We start from the raw sequence: 26,203 nt of genomic DNA on the forward strand, positions 1-26,203 counted from the left end.
TTGGCGGCATGGTTCGGTCAGAACTTTGTCACAGAAAAAAACTCACTGAATCAGATAGTGAGATGGTCCAGTTGTATGACAGGTGAGTCACAGTCCCGTTTAGCCTCCCTGTAGTCTAAACAGGTACAACGGATGTCTTTATCAATTCTTAAAAATGGTTCCCATCCTCTACGGAGTGAATTTCAGCTTCTTTCCTTAGGACGGAGGTTTCTAGTTTAAAGATGCAGGACAAAGCATTATAAAAACAGCTTTGTCCCTGTTGCTGTCACCGAACACAATAAGAATTGTTTTTGATTTGATTCGTTTTGTTTAATTACTAAATATGTGTTTAGTTAGGATTCATTGGGTGTGTGTGTTTGTGAAGGGATGCCAAATGGTATCATTTTTCTGTAAAGCAAATTTACCTATGGGTATAAATAAAGTAACGTTAACCTTAACCTTTTATACCAGGTATTATAAATCTGTTAAACAAACCAAGGTGATATGATGTAGTATGATAGAGTAGTGTCACTATTAGTGTATGTAATTGTGATACCTTTATTGTTGTGAGTATTTTTCACTGACAGGCACAAATGAAATTTTAAAGCCAAGACTACTTTAAGACTGCTTCTATAAACATCGTAGCAAAAATGCACCAATTATAATGTCTATGATGTAGAGCTACAGAAAGAACCATCTTTGCCTTATGTTGATTCTTCCTTTTTACCCGCACTTTGAAGCCAGGCTCATCTTCTACATGTGATTCCTTCTGTGTTAAAACACTTTTATAACATAGATTGTATCCCATGTTTCCTCCTGTGTATATAGAAATATGCATTTTATTAAAATTCATTTTGCTAAAATTCTTACTTATTAAGTTTCCTCCTGTATTGTATCACCTTTTTACAGTATTTAACTGCATTTTATTTTGACCCTTAATTATTAATATAAATTGTTCAATTTATTTCAGCTCACTGTTTTATATTAAGCTATTATATTGCACTTTATTGATTTTTTATTGGACTTTTTCCTCTTTAGTTGAGCTCTAGTATTTTGGATAATATTTAACTTTAGTCATAATTTTTTTAGCTTGTCTACTGGAAATAGTTAAACTATTTTCTTTAATTTCCCCCCTCTTCGGCTACTGTAATGCAGGAATTTACCCACTTTTTGGTTAAATAAAGAAGATTTTATTTTAAATTCATCCAGCCAGCTGAATCTTAACACACTGTAAATAACTGCACAGGTTAAAGCGGGCTCCCGAGGCAGCTCTGAACTGAAGCTCATTTTCTACACACCTGTCTCCTATATGTTTTTTATGGCAAGCCATTTCGGCGTTTTGAATAATTAAACGGCGTTTTTTTACGCCATTTCTTAACCAGACGTGTTAGAAAACTCGCGATATTTGGCTGAAATGGCTTGCTTCCGCAGCCTCTGCAGTTCGAGAAAGTCAGCGGGAGGGAGGGAGAGAGAGAGGGAGAGATTCAGTTGTGTGTGAGAGAGAACGCCGACGGGAGCGCGCAGCAACGGAGAGAGAAGACCCGTTTGAACGCGAGGAGAGAGAGAGAGGGAGAGAGAGTTTGAGTGTGTGTGGGTGTGAGAGAGAGAGATCGAGAGTGAACGAGAGGAGAGAGAGCGACGACCGTGAGGGTCCGGGTGCCTGAGGGACGGACGACACGGTAAATATAAACGCTACATTTTGAACGCACACCGGCACCCGTTACAGCCGTTAAGTTAGCTAATAGTCACCTCCTAAAGTCGTCGCGCGCTCCGGAGCCAAATCGTCGGTTCCGTTTTAGCAGATGATGTGCGCGTGAAGACGGAGCGGTACACGGGGCGAGTGAACTTGGGGACTTCTTTTGTACAGTGGGAGGAAAATCACCGCCACCGGACAGCCGTTATATAACGGATGCTTATTAACCGATGTCCGGCGGAGGGTACAAGCCCTGCTCCCTCCGCCAGGCTTCTGCCCCCCCGCAGCCACCAGCAGGTAACGTTAAACCGGAGCGCACCGTCCTCTTCGTTCACCAGATGCAGACAGACACATCAGCGCGCGGAGCCGGAGTCTAGGCGCGTGAACAAGCAGGCGGGGGCGCGCATGCCGGGGTTAACGGGTGCATTCGGTCTGAGACGCGCCCCCGTGTGTGTTTTTTACCTGACCCAGTAAAGCTTATCGTCGCTACACACTCAGACACGTGCCTTTCACCACCTGCCCGCCCCGCAAACACCCCAGCCGGGATTATACACCGGTTATAAGAGGCCGTCCGGTAAAGGCCACGTGAGGTCGCTCACAATATTAATTGTTATATACTGCGCGTTGTCAAGGTAGCAGGAGCAATCACCACACTTCCGGATTGGGCGTTTAAAATAAAAGTCGACACAAAGGCGTTTGACTACTTAACGGTACTTAATCACAATATGACATTATTATAATCTTTAAAATTTATTTGACGGAAGTTATTTTGCTACAAAGATATCTGCAGTATTTTATTATATTTTGAGTATGCTGGTTATATTTGGGCTTGTAAAATGTCAGGAAACTAAGAAAAACAGAAAGTGCTTCTTTTTTACGTTGTCCATGCAATTCCCAATTTATACTGTCTTAAAAAATGTCACAAAAGATTGAAAGACAGAAAATCTTTTATTTTAATAGTTTGAATAAGTGAATTTTACACAATTTTGACATAAAACAAAACTAAAGGAACAAGAAAGAGGTGATTTAAGTGGCCATTTTTCTAAATAAAGTCCCACATTTAGATAATTTTATAAGTCGGCAATGTTTAGAAATGCAATTTCATTTGTCACAAGAAAAATAATACATAAATGAGAAAGTAAATATAAATAAATATAAATTAATTTGTTATCAATCTGAAGCTTCTCCATACTTCTGTTATCTTTATCTGTCTGTCTCTGTTTTCATTAACATCAAAGCGTTCCATGGGCATGTTTTAAATAACATATCCCTTACTGCTTGAATCCAGAAAGGCCTCTTACCCCAATACTGCTGAAATAATTTGATATGTGTTTGTTTATATGTTGAATGTGATGGTAATTATTAAATTTCATTTCATATCTGTGCAAAATTTGGCTAAAACATTAAACTAGTTAATTATATATAATTTATTAGTTGAGAAATAGAGATTGGGGAATGATATGAATATTAATAATACATTTAAATGTAATTTCTTTTACAAAATTCTATGCACGATCTAACTGGACATCATTCTCCAACAACATATACGTTTAATAATGTAAATATCTCAATCTGAAAACTTTAAGAACACACAAAATATTAATAATAATGACAAATGTTTCCCACCTTGTGTTCTTTTAATTATGAACATGGTTTTAGTACCTTATTTTTTGCATATGGTCAAATGTTACACCAGAGGGTGAGGTGTGTTGTGAGTATTTTGTCCTCAGATGACCTGTGTATTTGCAAAATCTGTGAAAAATTTCTGTGAGTACAGATAACTTATAAAGCGCTGCAGTTTAGTAAATGTGCATAATTGTAAACCTAATTTAGAAAAAAAGAATTGGTCAGTGTTTTCATCACTTAAAGAAAAGTAGCATTGTGCATTGATTTGTAAAACATTACTAATAACAGGATAAAAACATTTGCAAACAAGGCAATTGATCTTTTTAATAGGATGTAATGCTTTTATTGTGAAAACTAATCACTTATCACTTATGTTCCTGTCTTGTCGCTGCCTTATTCTCATTACCTTGACCTTCCTCTGAAGCTTTTTCTCTGCGCAACCATTTCTCCTCCCACCAATGCAGGCTTCTGCTTGGGCCTTTGACTAGGGGCTAATTTAAACCACTGCTGGCATGAAGACTGGAACAATTTAAATCAGTGTATATTGACTTGCTATAGGAGGGTGAGGTGTGTGTGTGACCTAAATACTTAGGACTTGGAGGAGTTAGTTGGAGCCTGGAGTTTGTGCAGGGAGCCCCCGGGAATGGCGGGGTGGATACTGTACAACCTTTTCTGCAAAGTTTCCACTCCGTGTTTCTGCTGGTAACCCTGGCCCGCCGCCTGTTGTCTTTACAGTAGGTGATGTAAGGCCGGAGCATGAGGAGTGACATACTGTACAATGCATCCTGAGTAAAGCCAGACACACTGGCTGCGCTCACACTGTGCTCGAATCCAGATCACTGCTGAGGTCTACAACACCACATTTTAAAGCTCCTTTTTGGGATGAGTTTCTGACACCTGTCTGAACAAATCACACTCACAAAAGCACAGAAACAACAGACTTCACACCCAGCACATTAATCCAGGGGTGTTTATCTGAAACAGAGGCCATCCTGTATGGTGTAATCCCCAAAGATCAGGTTATCCCTTTAGTCACTGATTTAATCTGTGATTGAGGTTTATTAAACCAAGAGTCAGTACTGATTTAATTAGTGTTATATGTGGACACTCCAAAACCGCAGTTTCAGTTCTTCTCTCCTTTTTTTTTCAGAGGAGATGAAAAATAAACAAAAGAGACCTGGCCACTGTCTTATGATTTCCATGTCACTTGTTACCTGAACAATTTTTAGAAATTAAAGCTTCTACCAAACTAATGTGACTTGGATTTCATTATGGACATTAACCGTTAAGATCAGGATGTTTTCCTAACAAGTAGTCCAAATCACAGACTGACATATTAGCAACCAACCTCGTGATGTGGACGCTTTCGCTTTGATGAAGTTTGATCTGTTTTCGTTCTCTTCTTCCTGCAACACGATGGCATTTCTCTGCCCATCGGAGACCGCAACATGAACAGTTTCCCCTGCTCATGTGTTTATATTAGTCTAGCCGTAGCTTTGTGGGTCAGAGTAGAGATGTTGGAAGTTTAGGCTTTGCATGCATATCAGATTTTATTACTTGCCATATATTTGTATTTTATAGCTTATTTAATCTTGTGTGTACCTAAATCTGTAACAGGAAAGCTTTTCTCTTGTGAAAGGTTCCTGAAAAATAGAGAATAAAACGAAACTGAAGTCACTCATTTAAGCTCGCGACTTCCCAAGAACTGGTCTGTCTGAGGACAGATCTCAAGACTGGTTTATCCCCGGTTTCAAAAGTGAAGCCAGTGTGGAAGTGTTTTAAATTTGCATTCTTTTAATGACCTGGAGAAAAAAGCCACCCAGATGTATTGAAGTCTATGGGAAAAATAACACTACTAAACACTTTCCCCATGAGTTTATGGTCTCCGTTGCTGTTTTTATTTCATATTAAATAAAAAAAATTGTTGATTTTGTAAGTTGTAGTTCAGTGCACTGAAGGAGAATAAAGCAGAGTATTTTTTCTATGACCTGACAAGCCTCACGAGCATATGACCCATAGTTAGAGTACTTTTGCATTAAGAGGTCATAACACTGAATATTGATCACCATTTGAGCATAGATTTTTGCATTTCTTACATAACTTGTGTTAGTCTTACTATACTTAACAATATTGTGATACAGAAGAATAACAACTTATTAGCCATAAAAACAAGATAGGCAAGAAGATGCTAGGACATATTCTGACATCTGATGGGAAGAGTCAGTCCTAATAAGGCTCTCTTTCAGTGTTTAAGTGTCTGTCACAGGCATGTCTGGCTTGGTTTTAAGGCATTTCATGTTAGGGCAAGGTAAAACCAGTGTCTTTCCACAAGCAAATCTTGCCACTCAGCAACCATGAAGTGCCTCCAAACACTAGATTAGTTATTTAAACCAGGACTTCCAAAGATGCATCCAAGTCAATAGTTCTTCATTTTTGTGATAACATGCATTTCCATACCCGATGTTGGGTTTATTAGAAAAGGGTGAAAATAGATAGAAATGAAAGCCATTCTAGATCTAGAAGTTTTAAGTACGTTTTAATAATAAAGATAATTTTGTACAGCAATTATCTAAACCAGGTTTAGACTGTAACCCTTATAATAATTTAGACAGCCTGTATCTCAAATTAAAATTGGCAGAGTAATGTGAACTAGTATAGGATGTTCACTCTTTTCTGCTGCACTTTGAACCATTGCAATAAGCTTACTTAGAGGAATACAAGCATGCAATACTATGCATTTGAAGGTTTCTGTGTTTTTCCACTGTGATCTGTTTGCAAATGGAAAGACCATAAACTCAATGAATGTGGAAAAGCTGCGATATAATTTGGTTTTTTTTAGGTATCTCAAGTTTTGTGTCATCTATTTTGCAAATCAATCAATTAATTTTACTTTTCTGCTAAAATTTAAGGGATTGGGGTGAAGGGTAAGGTTTCAGCTTTTTAAAATCTTGGCAGTGACCCAGGTGAATGTTTTCAAAATACTTCTTTACACCTAAATTATGCAGCGGTTTTATTAGTCCAGGTCAGTTGAGATCAAATTGTGCTGCATGTGGCCCATAAACTAAAAAGATGTATAATAAACTTAATTTTCAACAATCACTGGGACACAGAAACTATACTCACCAGTCAAATCTGATAAAAAGAAATCAAACAAACAAAAAAACAAACACAAAGTTTGCTGACTTTGCCCCTAGTTATACTTCTACCTCCATCTTCCTCCCATAGATATCAGCTAGGTATTCTTTGAATGCCGGGACTCTCTCTTATAATGCCTTTGCTGAAACATAGAGGGACTGAAATGTGATCGCAATCAGTGTTTTAATCTCCCAAGAAGAGCTGCGTCAATAGAGCTGTAATGCTTTCTTTGTTTGCTATCTTAAAATCTGTTTTTTGTATCCCTTACATGCAATTTTAAACTGTGATCAGACATGCGCACAATAGCTTGTTATTCTGCTAAAGTGTGTTTGCCAATAATTGTTTGTAAATACCCCTGTAATACACCTAAGTGCCTACAATCTGCCAAAACAGCTGGTAAAAAACCTTTAAGCTCACATTTCAAGCCATATGTTTATTAAAAAAACCAGGATTTTATCTTCAAAACATCGTCTACGGTTATAAAACTGTCCCTGTGCTCGCTTTGCTTTGTTCCTGCTCCCTGGTTTCGTCATTAATTACCTTCCATATAACAAAAAATGTTAATGACGGCGATGAGATGAGAGGGTGATGAAACGAGAGCCAATATGAGTTCGAGCACTTACAAGGTCACACATGGTTGCCTCTCCACTGAACACCTTTCTCACTGCTGCCTTCCACTCAACCATTTGAGCTCAGTAATGAGACACAATGTCCTAGAAAAAGGTTCATTGTTTATCAAATAAAAACCAAAATTGAATGCTTCCCATATATGATAGAGTCTGCTTTATGTCATTAAATATGAGTAGTAGTGTGATATGATAGTAGTAATATGACTAGCAATATGAAAGCAAAAAAATGTAAGATTGAATAAAACTTGTTATGGATATTTATGGAAAATTCTTCTGACTTGTTTGTTGTTTTATATTTTCTTCAGTCATAACCAAAAAAATTATATAAACAATTATTGTCAAACATGCCTCAAAAATGCAGAAAATGTAGGACATATAGGAAGAAGAACGTGATACATTACTGAAAAAAACTTCTGTATTGATAGTTGTTGGATACAGTGCGATTGGTACCACAAGTACACAGATCTTTGTCATGCTTGTGGTCAGAATTTTGATTTGGCCTTATCTGCAGTCTGAATGCAGCCACTTTGTCTAATAAAATGGGACAGTTTCATCAGGTTGCATCCATCACTCTGTGACAGCAGTGATGACAGCTACCCTGATTCCAGCAGACTTCTCTGAAGACACCTGCATGTCTGTTAATATGTCAAGGCTCAGAAACTGAATTTTTTCTGCTTCCACCCGCCAAGCACAGTTCACAGAGCCATACCTGTAGTTTACCCATAATGTGTGTGCAGCTGAGAAAGTAAGAAAACAATAAAAGAAAGATGTCAGTCACATGCTGAGCATGATTCCTTACTCAGAGCTGACAAATATGCTCCAGCTGTACATGTACTTATGTGTGTGTTTGTGTGTGTTTTGTCTTTCTTCCCGCAGGAGAGGGGGAGGTCTGAGGGAGCGAGTTATCGTCTGACAGACCGAGACAGGTTGAATGAAGCTGCACCTGGTGCTTCTGAGGGCATTTCCCATGTTTTGATTTGCTCTGTTTTTTTATCTTTCTAAACTTGGTTTCACCGAGCTGTTCCCTGCCATGCCGTCCAACAGTCCTGCTACTGGTGAACCACCCCAGACACCAGAGAACGACACCTCTAACGATCTGGTGAGCAGCTACAATATAACTAATATTACTGTATTTACTGAAACAGTCTAACTGAATCAGAGTAGCAGTTATGTCTGTCACAGTGTGAAATTTTCACTACAAGATTATTGTAGTCAGAAGAATTCACAATAAAAATGTTATCAGAATAACAGCTACAAAAGCTAGAATGTTAAAAATTGTAGCTAAATAGATTGACTGAAAAGATCGAAGCCTGATTGCTAACTCAAATTTGTACAAATATGCATGTGTAGAAGCTTTTATTTTTAAAATCTGATATCTTAAAGCTTCCTGGAATAACTGGAGCTTGTATTTAGATCATGTGACATGTTTGGGATGAACCTCATAACTTTTAACAACTTTCTAAGGTCTTTAAAGTTGAAAATCTCAGCGTAAAAGCATCATAATGACAAAAGATAAAAACTGACTACAAACTGGTAAACATAGCTAAGTCTGGGTTTTATTTTGAAAATCTGACATCTTTTCAAAAGCAGTCGTCTCAATTGTTGACTATAGAGAAATTTACAAAAAGTACAAATACAATGCCGGCATATCCTAACACTTCTAGAAGAATCCTAGAAGTACAACAAACCTAAAAATAAAAATATTACATTTAAAAGTCCAGATTTTGTTTGGAGTCATGAGTGTGCCAAAACACTGAAAGCACCTTCATATTAAAACATGAATTATGAAATATCAAAGAGAAAAATGGTTAAACTGTTACTAAATTTTACGTGTTGATCTGTTCTGGTACATAAAATATAACACAGCTGAATTTTTATGCATTCGTAACATGTTAAATATAATGTTAACATTTTATTTAATACAACACACAGTACTGTGTATTTATTAATGTAATGTATTTTATTATTCTAAATTTCCCATGGGTTAGGGGGTTAGGGTTATACAAACCAAATATATTTTAAAGCCTTTTTAAAATATATTTTTCATGATTGAATAAAATTCAACAAGTAATTAAATTTTTAAATAATTAAATATAAGGAAATTATTTATTCTATTAACTTACACCTACTCATAAAATGTATTATTATTCCAATAACACTCTCCAAAAGCCATAAAAGGTGTGACAGTGTCCAAAGCCCTGTGATAAATCCATTAGGCAGTATGTTGACAAATAACCCGTTAATAAAGGCTTGAGTTATTTAAATTATGAAACATTACATCAGTTTTATACTAATTGTCTTGTATGGAGTGACAACAGTAATTATGTGTTACTGTATAAATGTTACTGTTTAATCTACAACATTTACCTCTTTAAACAGTAACGTACCCAAACTCAGCTGTACCCCTTGTACAGTTCAGCTCCTGCTGCTTCTGTCACTTTTATCATCACTGCTTCTATTATTATACATATTGAAGGAGTACTACTACTGTTATTTTTGCTGCCACAGATATTATTACAGCCACCACCTCTTTTACTACAGCTGTCATTACCACCACTACTTTGGCTTCTTAGCTCATGGTTGAGAGCTTTATTTAGCCAGCACTCACACAGAAGTCTGTGTGTTTGTAATAATTAAACTTGCAGTTTTTTTTATTTACATTGACTACAGGCCTTTCTACTTTCCACATTGTTGTTTGACCACATGTACAGTAAATGAGACGAGTGCAGGGTTTAGACTTTCAAATGGTCTTTAATTTTTTTTTTAAATTTTGTACACAAGGAGACAGGTAAATGGTAAATGGTAAATGGCCTGTATTTATATAGCGCTTTAATAGTCCCTAAGGACCCCAAAGCGCTTTACACGTTCAGTCATCCACCCATTCACGCACACATTCACACACTGGTGATGGCAAGCTACGTTGTAGCCACAGCCACCCTGGGGCGCACTGACAAATGTGAAAAATGGCTCCATTCATTTGCTCTACTGGAGCCCAGGGTGGCCCTCGTCAATCTGTGAGAAATTTGTAGTTTATTCTATAGTCATGTTGTTATAAAAAGGCCCACCTCAGTCGCCAGCTTCCCCATTCACACCCTGGCATCAGACCAAAACAAAGTTTCCCTTATAGAGCTGTTCTTTCTAACTTCCTGAGATCTGACTCTCTCATAAAGAGTTGAGCAAAGCCAAGAGAAAAATCGGAGGAAGTCTCAGTTTGAAGACAGAGAGGAAGTGATGGCAAGGAGACACATAAAAGAGGTGTGGGAACCTGACTCATGCCAACTGTAATCTATTGAACAAGACAGGAGCCAGAGGTGCCGGCAGAATAGCTCAGAGAGTAGCTAGCAAGTGTTTTCAGAAAATCTGCCCTTTATGCAAACAGACTGTGGCAGTCTGCTAGTGAGCAAAGCATTCACAAGGAGGTTTTTGGTGTAGCGCTGTATATAAGTTTGCGATCAGTTTCACTTAGCAACTGCTAAGTGGTTGCCAGATGGTTGGTCACCAGTCTCCTGTGCTGTACAACTGGGGCCTTATCCATTTGACCCTTAAGAGTCACATGTCCAAAATAGTGGACAAGTTAATTTCATGTAATTGGTGGTCACTGCAAAACCTGAAATGCAGCGATTCCCAAAATGTTGACTGTTTGTCTGTTCATGTGCCCCCTAACACAAAATTATGTTGTAGCTTTCGTAGTAATGATAATATATTTTATTTGTTTTCTCTTTTCAAAACTCAGAAAACAAGGTCAACTTACATCATGAAATTTACAACTAGAACAACATTAAGAGAGATTAAAATTCTAGAATGATATGAGTGCAAAACATAAAATTGAAAAAACTTGATAGTTAAAGTTGATATGCTGATGTGAACAGGCAATGTTTCGGGCTACGATTTAACTAGTCTCGCTGACGGAGTTGAAGTTGCAGATGAAGCGCAGCGCAGCTAAAGGCTGTAGCACCCGTGATGTTAGGTCAAAGGGGTAATAAAGTACAACAAATGTCCATCATGTGGTGACTTTAAATCCGTTGTTGTTATTAACAGCAGCTATTGCCCTTCAAATATATTTGCATCACATTAGTAAGACGATGCAGCCAAAATGCATATCAAAGTTTATTAATCAGTTAAGATAGTAAAAAAATCACATCTGAAGGGCGCCACTGACAAGAGCTACTAACATGCAGAGGATAGAAGAGCAAGATAAAGTAAGAAATGGATGATTCAATTAAATGCACATACAGATCGTGCTAGTTGGGAGTTTATGTAAAGTAGGCTGTGCAAATTCATTCTTGCAAGCTGAACATGTGTTTATAGGTTGCATGCCATCCACAATTTTCTGCATGGTAATATACAATCACAGGCTTTCAATACTTCACCAGCAAACCTGTGAGCCCACAGATTTCTTAGGTGCTGCTCCTTTTCCCGAAATCACCAATCACAGCTAAGGATGAGCTCTGACAAAGTAGATCATCTTTCTTCTCTAATGCCTGTGCCTGTCAGCATTTACAATACGCATATGTTACAGCTTACAAAGACAGTTTGATGACTGTCAAAAGATGTGCCCTTGGCGTAACAGCGATATGTAACATCCTAATCATGTGAAAAAAAATGTTTTATTTCATTTCCACAGCATTTTGTTTAAAAATAAGTTATTTGTGTTTCTGACCAAGTATGGAGTGTTTATAACCTTCTAAATATGGGTTTAAACATTCCTCTAGCCACCTCCCTGATCTCTCCTGGTGTATGCAGTGAATGCAGAACTAGTAATAACAGTACACAAATTCAGACAGTTTCTCTTTGAAGGTATATATGAGGTGCAATCAAACAGCTCCTCAACCATACCTATAAAAAGCAAAAGCTATAAAAAGCAAAAACCTTTTAGCTTCAAGGTTATCTCCATGTGGAGCTGCACTACTCCATTCTCCTCCAGAAAGCTAAGTCTTTGATTTCAGGAAGAGGATGAAGCCAAGTCTCACAAGCTGGGCTGGAGTACAGGGTTCCCCACAAATTCTTTTGAATTTGGGGCCAGTGGTGGGGTTAAAAAAAACAGGAATGCGATATTTTACCTATTTACTCCATGGAAAAGGTAAAACCCGTGGATTAACACTGTTGTTTGCACCGCACTGGCAGCACAGAACACTGCTTTTGCCTCTGTGAACACATTGGACTACAAACATGCAAATTACCAACTCCATAAGACAATTAAAGCAGCCAAATGTGAGTTCAGGGACAGAGTGGAACAACAATTTGACAATCCTCGGAGAATGTGGCAGGTACGAAGCACTGACTCCCATCGTGAGCAAATGCTTTGAGAGGCTGGTCGGAGACTTCATCTGCTCTGCACTACCCAACTCACTGGACCCTCTACAATTTGCAAACCGCCACAACAGGTCCACTGATAGCCCTGACACTACATACTGCTCTCTCGCAGGTGGAGAAAAGGGACATGTGAGAATGCTGTTTGTAGATTACAGCTCAGCATTCAATACCATCGTTCCCTTGAAGCTGGACAGGAAACTGCAGGACGTAGGATTGAGTAGCTCTCTCTGCAGCTGGATTCTTAACTTTCAGTCTGACAGACGCCAAGTGGTCAGACTGGGCAGCATCACCTCATCCCCCGTCATAATGAACACTGGTGCACAACAGGGGTGCACCAGTGTTCAACTCCCTCCTGTACTCACTCTACACCTACGACTGCATGGCCACTAGCAACTCCAACATCATTGTGAAGTTTGCAGACAGCACAACAGTGGTGGGTCTTATCACCAAAGGTGATGAAATGGCTTACAGGGAGGAGGTCAGCGCCCTGACACACTGTTGGCGAGAGAATCATCTCATTCTCAACGTCACAAAGACAAAGGAGTTGATAGTAGACTTCCGGAGAAGTAGAGAAGCACACAACAAAATCACCATCAACGGTGCTGCTGTGAAGAGAGTGAGTAGCTTCCGTTTCCTAGTTGTACATTTGGCAGAGGATCTCACATGGTCTATTCACACGAACAAAAAAGTGAAGAAGGCGCAGCAGCGCCTCTTCTTTCTCAGGAGACTGAAGAGATTTGGCATGAGTCCCCGCATCCTCAGGACCTGCTCTGCCACTGAGAGCATCCTCACTGGATGCATCACCACCTGGTATGGCAACAGCACCGCCTACAACCACAAAGCTCTCCAGAGAGTGGTGCGGTGTTCTGAACAGATAATTGGAGGTGAGCTTCCCTCCCTCCAGGATATCTACAAGAAGCGGTGCCTGAGGAAAGCGGGGAGGATCATCAAAGACTCTTGAACAGCCATAAACTGTTCAAACTACTTCCGTCAGGCAGGAGGTATTGCAGTATCTGGTCTCGAACCAGCAGACTGAGGGACAGCTTTTTCCATCAGGCCACCAGACTGCTGAACACTTTATAATCACCTCACTTTCACTTACCAGAACTTCCACATTTATGCACTCCATATTGTACATATATGCCATTTCTTTTGCACCATAGTCATGCTGCTGACCTCTGTATATTTTATTTTATATATATGTATACACACACACACACACACACACACACATACATATATATACATATGTATACATATTTAGTAATATGCATACATTCTTATATTTGTAAATATATTTATTCTTATAATTCTCACATTCCTGTTCTTATATTTGGTTTGTATCTTATGTTTGTTGTATTTTGCACACCACTGTTGCTTCTGAAGCTTGCACACAAGAATTTCACCCACAAGTGGTGTACCAGTGTACCAGCACATGTGATGTGACAATAAAAGTGATTTGATTTGATTTGATTCAATTTTTTTGCACTACTCACTGCATGTGGCAGCACAGTGGCAGATAGTTAGCACTATTGTCTAAGAATAAGAAGGGCCATAGCTTGAATCCTTGCGGGAGTTTTATTCACTGAAGTGTCCTTTGGGTACTTCCGCTTCTTCCTGCAGTCCAAAGCCATTGATATGAGGTAAATAAAGTGCTTGAAATGTATAGAATAAAGTGCTGTTTGACTGTGTGGTTAAAATTTGGCTTGTAGTCTAAAGTGTTTATAGTACTCAGCAAGACTGGAGAAGCACTGTATAAATGTAAGTAGATTAAATTACTCCATAGCATGGCCTGAAATACAAAGTCGGATAGTTATCAGTTAACAGTGCAAATCTTAGGCGACAGACCCATTCACTGACACAAATTGTTTTTCCAATGTGTTTTGGACACACACACGGTCTGTCTTTTAGTGTTTACTTATAAACACAAAGTTGACAACCACTTGAAAGAGTACTTCACAGTGATTACCATACAACTCTGTGTAGAGGCTAAAATGCTACAAGCCTGACAGCTCATTACTGCCGTAGTCACCTGTTGATTATCAGGCTCTGGCTGCTTGGCATACACTCAGCTTCACCATCACTCTGAGTTCTTTGTGACATTTATGTTAGCCTGTTGTCTGTGCAGATGCTTGCTTATTGTTGTGTGTTAGCAGCACTGGGTTGTTGTTACTGTCCTGGATTCAATTTGCATTTCACTCTTTTCATTTCATGCATTAAAAATAAAAGTAATCTTCACCTCTCCATTCCTCAAAAGCTGTAGACCCCTACAGTATTTTCCTCTTCCCTGAAGGGCTAACTTAAATAGGTCAAGTGACCAAAAGAGAAAAGGCTTGCTTGATGATTTTTTACTTCTATCTGCCATTTTACACATATTAAATACACATATTAAAACTCTATAACTGTCACAAGGAGTAGTGGAGACTCAAGTGCAAAGCGGCTTTTCAGTTCCAAACACAGAGTTTATTTACAAACACCAAGTGCAGAATATGTACAGTGGGGGGAAAATCCAGGGATCCTAGTGTCCAAGGGAAAGGTCCAGGGGAAAGCTCTCTCACACTTCTCCTCTCCTCCTTCACTCCAACACACACGTCCACACAGCGGGAAGGTCACAGGTTTGGGGAAAATTATTACACTGGAAAGGCGGGTTACACAAAGTCACGGATTTTACACAAGCTACGTATACAAAAGCTAGAGAGGATCACTAACGTGTCTCGCACAATTATCCTGAGCTCCGCCCATACGGAGCAGCGAAGGGGAGAGGGAGAGAGCAAAACAAAAACACATGTATCCTTGCAGGGCCGGCCGGGCAGACATGGGGACCATGACAGTACCCCCACCTCAACAGGAGCCTCCCGGAGACCCACCAGGCTTACCTGGATACCTGCGATGGAAGTTACGAAGCATACCCTTATCCAGGATAGGCGCCTGAGGCACCCAGGAACGTTCCTCTAGCCCGTAGCCCTCCCAATCCACCAGGAACTGAAAGCCACTACCCTGGCGTCGGGAGTCCATGATGCGGGTGATGTTGTAAACCAGCTGACCATCCACAAGCCGGGGTGGGGGGAGGGCGCACAACGGCTGGAGAGCACGGGCTTGATCTAGGACACATGAAACACGTTATGAATGCGCATGTTGCGCGCTAACTTGAGGCGAACAGACACGGGGTTGACAATGCCATGTATGGCAAAAGGGCCGATGAACTGGGGTGACAGTATTTTTTTATTCAACCCGTAGTGGCACAAAGCCAGTAGACAGCCATACCTGTTGTCCCACAGCATACTCCAGGGCCAGGTGTCCGATGGCAGTCAGCGAGCGCCTTGTTCCGTTCTTTAGTCCGGAGTAGGGCGGCCCGAGTCGCACGCCAGGCACGGTGGCACCTGCGGAGATGAGCTTGCACAGACGGAACGGAGTGCTCACCTTTGATGGCAGGAAGCAAAGGCAGTTGGTATCCCAGGGATGCTTCAAAAGGAGACTTTCCTGTAGCGGCGGAGGTGTGGCTGTTATGCGCGTACTCAATCCACGGAAGCTGTTCACTCCAGGTCGACTGGTTATGGGAAGAGACGCAGTGGAGGGCAGGCTCAAGCTCCTGGGTAGCATGCTCAGATTGTCCATTGCTCTGTGGAAGAGAGACTGACCTTTGTGCCCAGAGCGTAGCAGAACTCCTTCCACACACATGATGTAAACTGCGGCCCTCTGTCCGAAACGATGTCCTCAGGGATCCCGTGGAGCCTGAACACGTGGGTGGTGACAAGCCGGGCCGTCTCCAAGGCAGTGGAAAGTTTCGGAAGGGTGACGAAATAAGCTGCTTTGGAGAAACGATCGACAATGGTTAGAACTGTAGTATTACCGGAAGAGGGTGGTAATCCAGTGATGAAATCCAGGGAGATATGCGACCAAGAGCGAGCCGACGTGGGGAGAGGCTGAAGAAGGCCCGACGGAGGACGGTTGGAAAGTTTATTCTGAGCCCATGTAGAACAGGCTGACAAAAATTCCCTGGCATCTTTTGCTACAGGGAGTGCAGAATTATTAGGCAAGTTGTATTTTTGAGGAATAATTTTATTATTGAACAACAACCATGTTCTCAATGAACCCAAAAAACTCATTAATATCAAAGCTGAATGTTTTTGGAAGTAGTTTTAGTTTGTTTTAGTTTTAGCTATTTTAGGGGATATCTGTGTGTGCAGGTGACTATTACTGTGCATAATTATTAGGCAACTTAACAAAAACAAATATATACCCATTTCAATTATTTATTTTTACCAGTGAAACCAATATAACATCTCCACATTCACAAATATACATTTCTGACATTCAAAAACAAAACAAAAACAAATCAGCGACCAATATAGCCACCTTTCTTTGCAAGGACACTCAAAAGCCTGCCATCCATGGATTCTGTCAGTGTTTTGATCTGTTCACCATCAACATTAGTGCAGCAGCAACCACAGCCTCCCAGACACTGTTCAGAGAGGTGTACTGTTTTCCCTCCTTGTAAATCTCACATTTGATGATGGACCACAGGTTCTCAATGGGGTTCAGATCAGGTGAACAAGGAGGCCATGTCATTAGTTTTTCTTCTTTTATACCCTTTCTTGCCAGCCACGCTGTGGAGTACTTGGACGCGTGTGATGGAGCATTGTCCTGCATGAAAATCATGTTTTTCTTGAAGGATGCAGACTTCTTCCTGTACCACTGCTTGAAGAAGGTGTCTTCCAGAAACTGGCAGTAGGACTGGGAGTTGAGCTTGACTCCATCCTCAACCCGAAAAGGCCCCACAAGCTCATCTTTGATGATACCAGCCCAAACCAGTACTCCACCTCCACCTTGCTGGCGTCTGAGTCGGACTGGAGCTCTCTGCCCTTTACCAATCCAGCCACGGGCCTATCCATCTGGCCCATCAAGACTCACTCTCATTTCATCAGTCCATAAAACCTTAGAAAAATCAGTCTTGAGATATTTCTTGGCCCAGTCTTGACGTTTCAGCTTGTGTGTCTTGTTCAGTGGTGGTCGCCTTTCAGCCTTTCTTACCTTGGCCATGTCTCTGAGTATTGCACACCTTGTGCTTTTGGGCACTCCAGTGATGTTGCAGCTCTGAAATATGGCCAAACTGGTGGCAAGTGGCATCTTGGCAGCTGCACGCTTGACTTTTCTCAGTTCATGGGCAGTTAGTTTGCGCCTTGGTTTTTCCACACGCTTCTTGCGACCCTGTTGACTATTTTGAATGAAACGCTTGATTGTTCGATGATCACGCTTCAGAAGCTTTGCAATTTTAAGACTGCTGCATCCCTCTGCAAGATAGCTCACTATTTTTGACTTTTCTGAGCCTGTCAAGTCCTTCTTTTGACCCATTTTGCCAAAGGAAAGGAAGTTGCCTAATAATTATGCACACCTGATATAGGGTGTTGATGTCATTAGACCACACCCCTTCTCATTACAGAGATGCACATCACCTAATATGCTTAATTGGTAGTAGGCTTTCGAGCCTAGACAGCTTGGAGTAAGACAACATGCATGAAGAGGATGATGTGGACAAAATACTCATTTGCCTAATAATTCTGCACTCCCTGTATAGTGGGCCACCAAAAGTAGCATCAGAGGAAGGATATGGTGCGGAGGACCCCCGGGTGGCACGAGAAACGGGTGGTGTGAGCCCACTAGAGAACTTGAGGGCAGACAGATTTAGGAACGAAGAGGCTGCTGGGTGGGCCGGTTTCTGGATCCGACTCAGATTCTTGTGCCTCCTGGATGAGCGACTCGATCTCCCATGACACGTCCCCAATTACGCAGGCGGGAGGATGGGCTCGGGTCCGATTCCTCCTCTGTGGTGGAGAACTGCTGGGAAAGGTGGTCCGGCTTCACATTCCGTGATCCTGTAGGTGATAGTAAAATCAAAGCGGGTAAAGAACAAAGCCCACCTGGCCTGCCGGGAGTTGAGACGTCTGGCCGAAGGATTCCTTATCCTTTTCGTCAATGTGTGGGTTGTGGAGCACAAGCCAAGGGTGGCCTAACAGTAGCAGGGTGAGCGTGTGCCTTGAATGCAAAAAACAAATTCTCTCTGTGTGACTACCCGAAAGAGAGAGAGAGAGCGGCTCTGAAACATGGGTAATGTCGAGTAGACGCTGACCTGACAGTGCATGAACACGAAGAGGGTTTGGCAGTGTCTCTAGCGGCGAGCGAGGTGTCAATGAAATTCGACGAGAACAGAGAGAGAATGGGAGACAGTCTGAACACAAAGCCTAGGAGGCAAGAGGAGTCTGGGGAGAAAATTATCACTCGACAGATCGCCCACCAGTATTCTCTCTATTACTGGTGGGTGCGCCCTTTTGCCAGTGCCAGGCAGGTGGAAACCGAGTGGCAATTGCGGCCGCAATAAACGCACTCACCGGCGGTGAAACGGCGTTGGCGTTCCATGGGCAAAAGCCGTGAGCGTGCCAGCTACATGGGCTCCTCCTCCTCTTCACCGAGGTCAGACTCGCATGGCCCACAAGTCGCTATGGAGGCTCCATGAAGTCCCAGGGGTTCATAACCCAAGCGTGCATGTGAACTCCGGTGCGCGGGTACTTGATCATGCACTCGAATACACAGAGTCATAAGGGCATCTAAAGAGGAAGGCAATTCACGAAGCATCAGTTCATTTTTGAGTTTATCTGATGAGAGTGAGTAAGCGTTGCCCAGCGGTGGCTGTAGTGGATTCTTTGTCAAACACACTTTTAAACTTATCAATAAAGTTAGAAAAAGACATTTCAGGGGTAGCGTGAAGCACTGCCTGCGCCCTTGTCAGTGCGTGATCCTGGAGTAACTGTACAATATAAGCAATTTTAGCACCATCATTAGAAAAAACTTGTGGCTGCTGACGAAACTGGAGAGAACATTGAGTGAGGAAGCCAGCACATTTACCAAGTTCTCCAGAAAAAGCTCTTGGTGTAGGGAGAAATCTGTCTAATAGAACAGGTGTAGGAGCTGGTGCTGTGGCACTTACGGTTGGAGCTGGTGTCTCCTGCGGTGGTGCGGCGGCGGGTGGATTCACCGCCAGAGGTGTTCACTGGGCTACAACCTGTGTGAGGTTTGCAAGCTCACCTCGAATATTGGTAAACATCTGCTCATTACGCTCCAGCATTGCCACCAATGTGGTGAGAGTGGGGGTCGAGGCCGCTGAATCTGCTGAGTCCATTTTGTGGCTGGATGATTCTGTCGCAAGCGGTAGCGGAGACTCAAGCACAGAGTAACACAAGTTAACAACATAACTGATTGCGAACTGTAATGTGATTACTGAATAAAGAACTGTGTTACCTAAAAAAATAGTGTTTGTTCAGCCAACACTAGTGAGGTCAATGGGCACTTAAGTTTTCTTTTTTTGTGATAATAAATAATGGTCAGTAATCAGCTGTCTCACTATGGGGTTAGAACGATGCCACCTTAAAATGAAACTAAAAAGAAATATTGTAACTGCAATAAATATACTGAAAAATCTTGTATTGAAAGTAAAAAAAAATGATAATAAAAAATGATTAATTGAAACTTTACATTTTTTGTTTTCGCTTACAATTTTTTTTCTTTAGTTCCAATCCATTTTTTTTCAGTCTCAATCCAATTTTTTCTGTTTCAATTTGCTGGCACTGTTTTGGCGTGCAGGGGCGTGCTTGAGGGGCGGGGATTCTGACCTACATGTATTTGTATACATTATAGTGCTGACCAATGACTGTAGAAAATAACGATGACTTAGAGGCTGCAGTCACGGACAAACTTGTATGTGTCTGTTCGGGAATGGCAGATACTGAGAGGTTCAATGTTTACGTTACCGACTGTTTCAAACTGACAGCCTGATGTGTTCTTCAGTAAACTGGACTACCCGACAGAAGGACCCGATTTTCGGTAAGTTAAATGTGTTTGTAAGCTAATCTATAACTAATGTCCTTAGCTAGCTAGCTAGCTAAGATGAGCACTCGGCTGTCGGGAAAACTCGTTTTGTAAAGTTCATTTAGCTTATCTGTGCAGGTGATTTGACTAAAGAAATCAAGATTAAAGCATCCGGCTGCTCAGTCACTAACTACCGTTACTGTATTATTATTACGAGTATTATACTGTAAGAGCATCAGGCTGGACTCTGCTTCAGCTCCTGTGCAGAGCTGATTATTAAATATGTGCAAACAGCAGCATGTTTTCTGTTTTCTTGCCACATCTGTAAGGGGCCAGGTTGCGGGGGCAGCAGCCCAAGCAGAGAAGCCCAGACCTCCCTCTCCCCAGCCACCTCCTCCAGCTTTTCCGGGGGAACACCAAGCCGTTCCCAGGCCAGCCAAGAGATATAATCTCTCCAGCATGTCCTGGGTCTGCCCTGGGGCCTCCTCCCAGTGAAAAATGCCTGGAACACCTCACCCAGGAGGCAGCCAGGAGGCATCCTTGTCAGATGCCTGAAAAACCTCAACTGGCTCCTTTCGATGCGGAGGAGCAGCGGCTCTACTCTGAGCCCCTCCCCGGATGGCTGAACTTCTCACCCTGTCTCTAAGGGAGAGGCCAGCCACCCTTCGGAGGAAGCTCATTTCCGGCGCTTGTATCCATGATCTCGTTCTTTCGGTCACTACCCACAGCTCATGACCATAGGTGAGGGAGATTAACCAGTAAATTGAGCGTTGCTTTTACACTCAGCTCTCTCTTCACCACAACGGACTGGTACAGCGTCCATATCACTGCAGCCACAGCACCAATCCGTCTGTCGATCTCCGGGTCCCTTCTCCCGTCACTCGTTAACCCATATAGACACACAATACGGTAATATTATGTTGAAGCACGGTACATATTACTCTGCGAGGCTCCTGACTATGGTAGCTGTAATGCTCCAACAATCCATCAAAACATTTTGGCAGATTTTTGAGAGCCATGTACCACATAAAATCAATTCGCGGTCAGTAAGCACAACCAGAATTCATACATAAAGCACATTTTGAGAAAATTAAAGGATTTTAAGTGTGCCTTATAGTCCGAAAAATACATTACTGAAAAAGTTCTTGTGCTTAAAGTGCTTCACTGAGCTGAAATTTAAAATTAAAATATCTCAAGATATATAAAATAAAAAGAAAGTCAAAATTAAAAGTGCCTCAAAGGCTTCGAACTGAACATCTCAGTATCTGAACATCTTACCTTGGGCATGGGGATCTGAGAGGTTCTGCCCTTGACTATCTCTGATTGGTTTAGACCATAATGTGTGTCTGGGCATAATGTGTGTCTGTTGTTGACCACACAGAGACTTTCAGAGTTCGACCGGTGCGACCTAGGATTTTTTTGGCAGAACATTAGCAAATTGGCGGAATGTGCAGATGTCGCCGTGCGCTATTGGATTATTGTGGGAATTCCCAACTTTATTTCCCTTTTTTGCGCGATCAGCTCCCGATCATCAATCTTATAGTTGCAAGGAAATCAAACCTGTTTGAAATCCTGTCGCCCCTTGTGAGAGTATCAACACAACCTCTCACACTGTGCACGTGCAAACACGGAAATGGAAGTGAAAAAGTCAGAGTAGCATGGCAGTGCAGCGTGTGATCTGGGCACAAGCGATGGATGCCCAGCTTGTATAACTTTGGCAAGCTCATCCGAGGCTTTTCGATGTGACCTCACAAAATTATCATGACCACCACAACCACGAAAACAGTTGGATGGACATTGCTGCTCAATTGCAGCTGCCTGGCCAATGTTTTTACATTAGCAATTTAGCAAAGTTGATGGTGGCGGTGTGTGTGTCTGTGCGAGTGAAAGACCAAGAGGGAGAGAGAGGGAGAGAGAGAGACAGATTTTGTGTTATCAGCTTCATGTTATAGATGCAGGTCGCATCAGAGCATTGGGCCGTATAGTGTGAGACCATGCATCATGACCTATGAACTTCTAACTCCTGCGATTCAGTCGCACAGTTTGAGCAGGAGCTAAATAACGCAACTGAAAAAATCGCACACTGTATGCCCAGCTTGAGCAGCACCTTCATGATTGGTTTAGGCCATGATATGGGCATAATGTTGTCTGCTGTTGGCCACACAGAGACTTTCAGAGTTGCTGAGACTTTTTTTTTTTTTCTTTTTTACTCGAACGGCTGGTCACACCGATGCAACCTAAGATTTGATTTTAGTCGCACCATTGAGAAATTAGGTCGCATTTGCGACCAAATTGGTTGCCCTCTAGAGCCCTGTAAGGGTCTTCTGAATCACTCTTTCTCTGGTCCCTCACCCAGGACCAATTTGCCATGGCAGAAGCCCCTGGACAACATAGCCCCTGGGATCACTGGGAAACACAAACCACTCCACCACGATAAGGTAGCCATTTGCGGATTAAATAGCAAAGCCCAATATTTATGTACTGAAACCAACTACTTCCGTTTGGCAGCTTAAGTTACAATGTATGTTTAATTTTTCCACTGATTAATTTTTTAGCACTGACTCTGTATTTTTTTTTTTACTGAGTTTGTTGCAAAAATTCAGGTTAAAAAACTGTCTGAATTATTACTAATGAGGTATTTACACAAAGTCACATGTGCAGTACTCTGTACAGCTTACATCCTTTAAGGGAAATAATTCGAAGCATTATTATTTCTTGTTCAATACCCAGACAGCAGCTCAAACACTGCTGATAATGCCCCCGTATGTTGGTGACCAGAATGCAGCAGCAGACTGGACCAGGACTGAAACCTGGTCCATCATCTCATCTTTGCAGATCTCCATTTACAAAGCACAAACAACTCAAGGGTAAACATTATTTTGGAAAATCTGTTAGTATATAAGGCTTTAAATGAAAAAAATAAAAACAGCTCAAATGTCAGCTGTCAGCAAAGCTGTAGGACTGAAAATGTAAGAGAAGAACTTCAGATCCTGAGTGTGTGAGAACAGAGAAGGATCAGCTTTATTTCAGATTTTAGAGATAAACTTTTTCAGTTTGTGATGATTCTGTTCTCTTTGTGATTACAGAAGCTGCCCTCAGATTGAGACCTCAGCATCACCCAGTGGCAACAGACAAATCATCTTATATCTTCACTCTTTGTAGCAACTCCAAAACTGATCAAAAGAGTACAACGGTGCAGCTGCAGCTGTTTGTAGATAAAGTTAAAGACAAAAAGTCAAAAGGGTTAATCACCCATGTAACTGTGTCACCATATATCAAGATTAACAGTACCTCAGTTTGGTGTTTCAGAAAGGTGCTGATCCTTGCACCTTGCACAACTTCTGTTTTAAACACTGAATGTAGTCAGATGTTTTCTCAGACACAATTAAATAAAACCTGATGAAGGTCAAAGGTTGTCACTTGTATGTTGAACTAAAAACTTCTGATCTGGAATTCTTTCACTGTTTTTTGCCAATAGTGTGTTTTTTTTATCATAAAGTTATTCGGAGTCATTCAATATAATAATATATAATATATATAAATATTTAACTTTATTCAGGACTGAATATAATGTCTTTAGGTAAAAGTCTAGAGCCTCCTAGGATTATCTGAGTACTTCTAACATTACACAAAGCAAAGGTCTCCATCACAGTGTTCATGAAATGCTGGGTTTATCCATCTTCTGAGGCGGGCCTATGGTGGAGTTCTGAAAAATGAAAAGAACAAACTACACATCTTTTAACAGTAATTGCTTTGAAGCACACACAGATGTCACACAGTGGAACTTGGTATTTATCTTTTATGTTGGTTTTATTTTGATTTTAGTGTTTATTTGCAAGTGTAGTTTTTATTGCATGGTTTTATTCTAATTGTTGTATTGCATGATTTTTAGTGTTTTATTTGACATTGTTTTAATCCACTGTGGATTGGCTGGGCATGGGACAATTAGCTGATAGGGATCACCTGCTGAGGTATATGTGTATCCAGAGGTGGCCTTTCAGCTGTTTAAAGACCTATTAAAAGCAAGCTAGCTGAGCACTGTAAGAGAGAGGCTCCAGACATGAAGGGGAACACAAGAAGGCCAGGTGAAAAAGACGAACTGGTCAGCGTGGCGTGGCGACCCAGTCCCGGCAGCAGGAACGGCGACAGTAGGAGACAACGCGTGTGATTGGCAGCAGGGCAGAGGTATACTTCTGCCTGCATTTGTGAGTAGTGTCTCTACTGTTGTTCACCTGGTGCAGCCATATTGGGAGAGGGTCGCCATGGCTATAACCCAGGGCCGCTTCCGGGACAATTGTTCTGGCCCCTATTTGTTTGCAGAATGCAAACTGGGCTGGGATGTGATGGGCCAGTTAAGGAACAAGAGGGGGACAGGAGGCTCCTCCTCGTCTGTCTGGGACGAGGCTGGCGTGGACCCCGCTCTGGAGAAAAAATTTCTGGCCTACTGGTGGACCCATAATGAACATAAGATAAGATAAGATGACCTTTAGTAGTCCCACAGGTGGGAAATTTGTTTTGTTACAGCAAAAGTGCAAAGTTATGTAGCAGAAATTAGAAAACACTGGAATGCAATAAAATACAATAAAATAAAATAAAATACTATATACAATAGAATAGAATAGAATAATATATACAATAGAATAAAATACAAATACAAATACTATATACAACTGAGTAGGAAAATACAAAAATACAACTTCGTCAGAAGAAGAATTACACAAGAATTGCACATATAGCAGTCTTATTGCACATGTGTGGGTTTGTGTGTTTGATCAGCTGCAAAAGTCTTTGTTGTGGAGTCTGACAGCAGTGGGGAGGAAAGACCTGCGAAATCTCTCCGTCCCACACCGTGGGTGCCGCAGTCTCCCACTGAAGGAGCTGCTCAGTGCTGTCAGAGTGTCCTGCATGGGGTGGGAGATGTTGTCCAACAGGGATGACAGCTTAGCCACCATTCTCCTGTCACTCACCACCTCCACTGGGTCCAGAGGGCATCCCAGAACAGAGCTGGCCCTTCGGATCAGCCTGTTCAGTCTCTTCCTGTCCCCAGCAGAGATGCTGCCTCCCCAGCAGACCACACCATAGAAGATGGCTGAGGCCACCACAGAGTCATAGAAGGTCTTCAGGAGTGGGCCCTCCACTCCAAACGACCTGAGTTTCCGCACAGGTACAGCCTGCTCTGCCCTTTCCTGTAGAGGCGTCTGAGTTATGAGTCCAGTCCAGTTTGTTGTTCAGATGAACACCAAGGTACCTGTAGCTGTCCACAGCCTCGATGTCCATACCTTGGATGTTCAGTGGTTGCAGTGGAGGATGTTTGTGCCTCATGGAAGTCTACCACCAGCTCCTTGGTTTTACTGGCATTGATCTGGAGGTAGTTCAGCTGGCACCAGTCCACAAAGTCTTGAGTCAGTCCTCTGTACTCCTTGTCGTCCCCATCAGTGATGAGGCCAACTATTGCAGAGTCATCAGAGAACTTCTGCAGGAAGCACTGGGTGGAGTTGTGGGAGAAGTCTGCAGTGTAGATGGTGAAGAGGAACGGAGCCAGAACCGCTCCCTGTGGGGCCCCCGTGCTGCAGACGACCCCCTGTCCGACACACAGCCCTGAGTCCTCACATACTGTGGTCGGTCGGTGAGGTAGTCCAAAATCCAGGTAGTGAGGTGATGGTCCACTCCAGAGTTCTCCAGCTTGTCCTTCAGGACCGAGGGAAGAATAGTGTTGAAGGCACTGGAGAAATCAAAGAACATGATTCTCACAGTGCTCCCAGCAGTCTCCAGGTGCGCGAGGGAACGATGTAGGAGGTGAATGACGGCATGCATTCATGCAGTCAACATTCATCTGGGGTTGTGGAAAATTACATCAGGGGATTTTAGTGCATGTAGAAAATTGTATTTTTACGGGTTTTAGAATTCTTTTCTTTAGTCTCTGTGGGAATTTTAGCATCTGAAGAACATTTTACACTTTTTTTCTTAG

At 41.8% G+C, this 26,203-nt stretch overlaps 1 protein-coding gene and 1 long non-coding RNA gene across 5 annotated transcripts in view; both read left to right on the forward strand.

The window, feature by feature from the left end:
* Nucleotides 1-1,460: 1,460 nt before the first annotated feature.
* Nucleotides 1,461-26,203, forward strand: part of LOC116311524 (DNA (cytosine-5)-methyltransferase 3A-like) — a 98,616-nt gene continuing 73,873 nt past the window's right edge. For all 4 annotated transcript variants that reach the window (XM_031728665.2, XM_039599287.1, XM_031728671.2 and 1 more), the window contains exons 1-2: nucleotides 1,461-1,658; nucleotides 7,939-8,161. In XM_031728665.2, coding sequence (XP_031584525.1) covers nucleotides 8,093-8,161 — 69 coding nt within the window. In that variant the 5' untranslated portion in view covers nucleotides 1,461-1,658; nucleotides 7,939-8,092. The remainder of the gene's footprint in view (nucleotides 1,659-7,938; nucleotides 8,162-26,203) is intronic.
* LOC116311553 lies at nucleotides 19,945-23,635 on the forward strand. The gene is made up of 4 exons (XR_004198810.2): nucleotides 19,945-20,250; nucleotides 22,592-22,673; nucleotides 22,966-23,102; nucleotides 23,322-23,635. It is a non-coding gene; the product is annotated as an uncharacterized LOC116311553 (long non-coding RNA).

Source organism: Oreochromis aureus, linkage group 15, assembly GCF_013358895.1.
Source record: "Oreochromis aureus strain Israel breed Guangdong linkage group 15, ZZ_aureus, whole genome shotgun sequence".
NCBI lineage: Eukaryota > Metazoa > Chordata > Actinopteri > Cichliformes > Cichlidae > Oreochromis > Oreochromis aureus.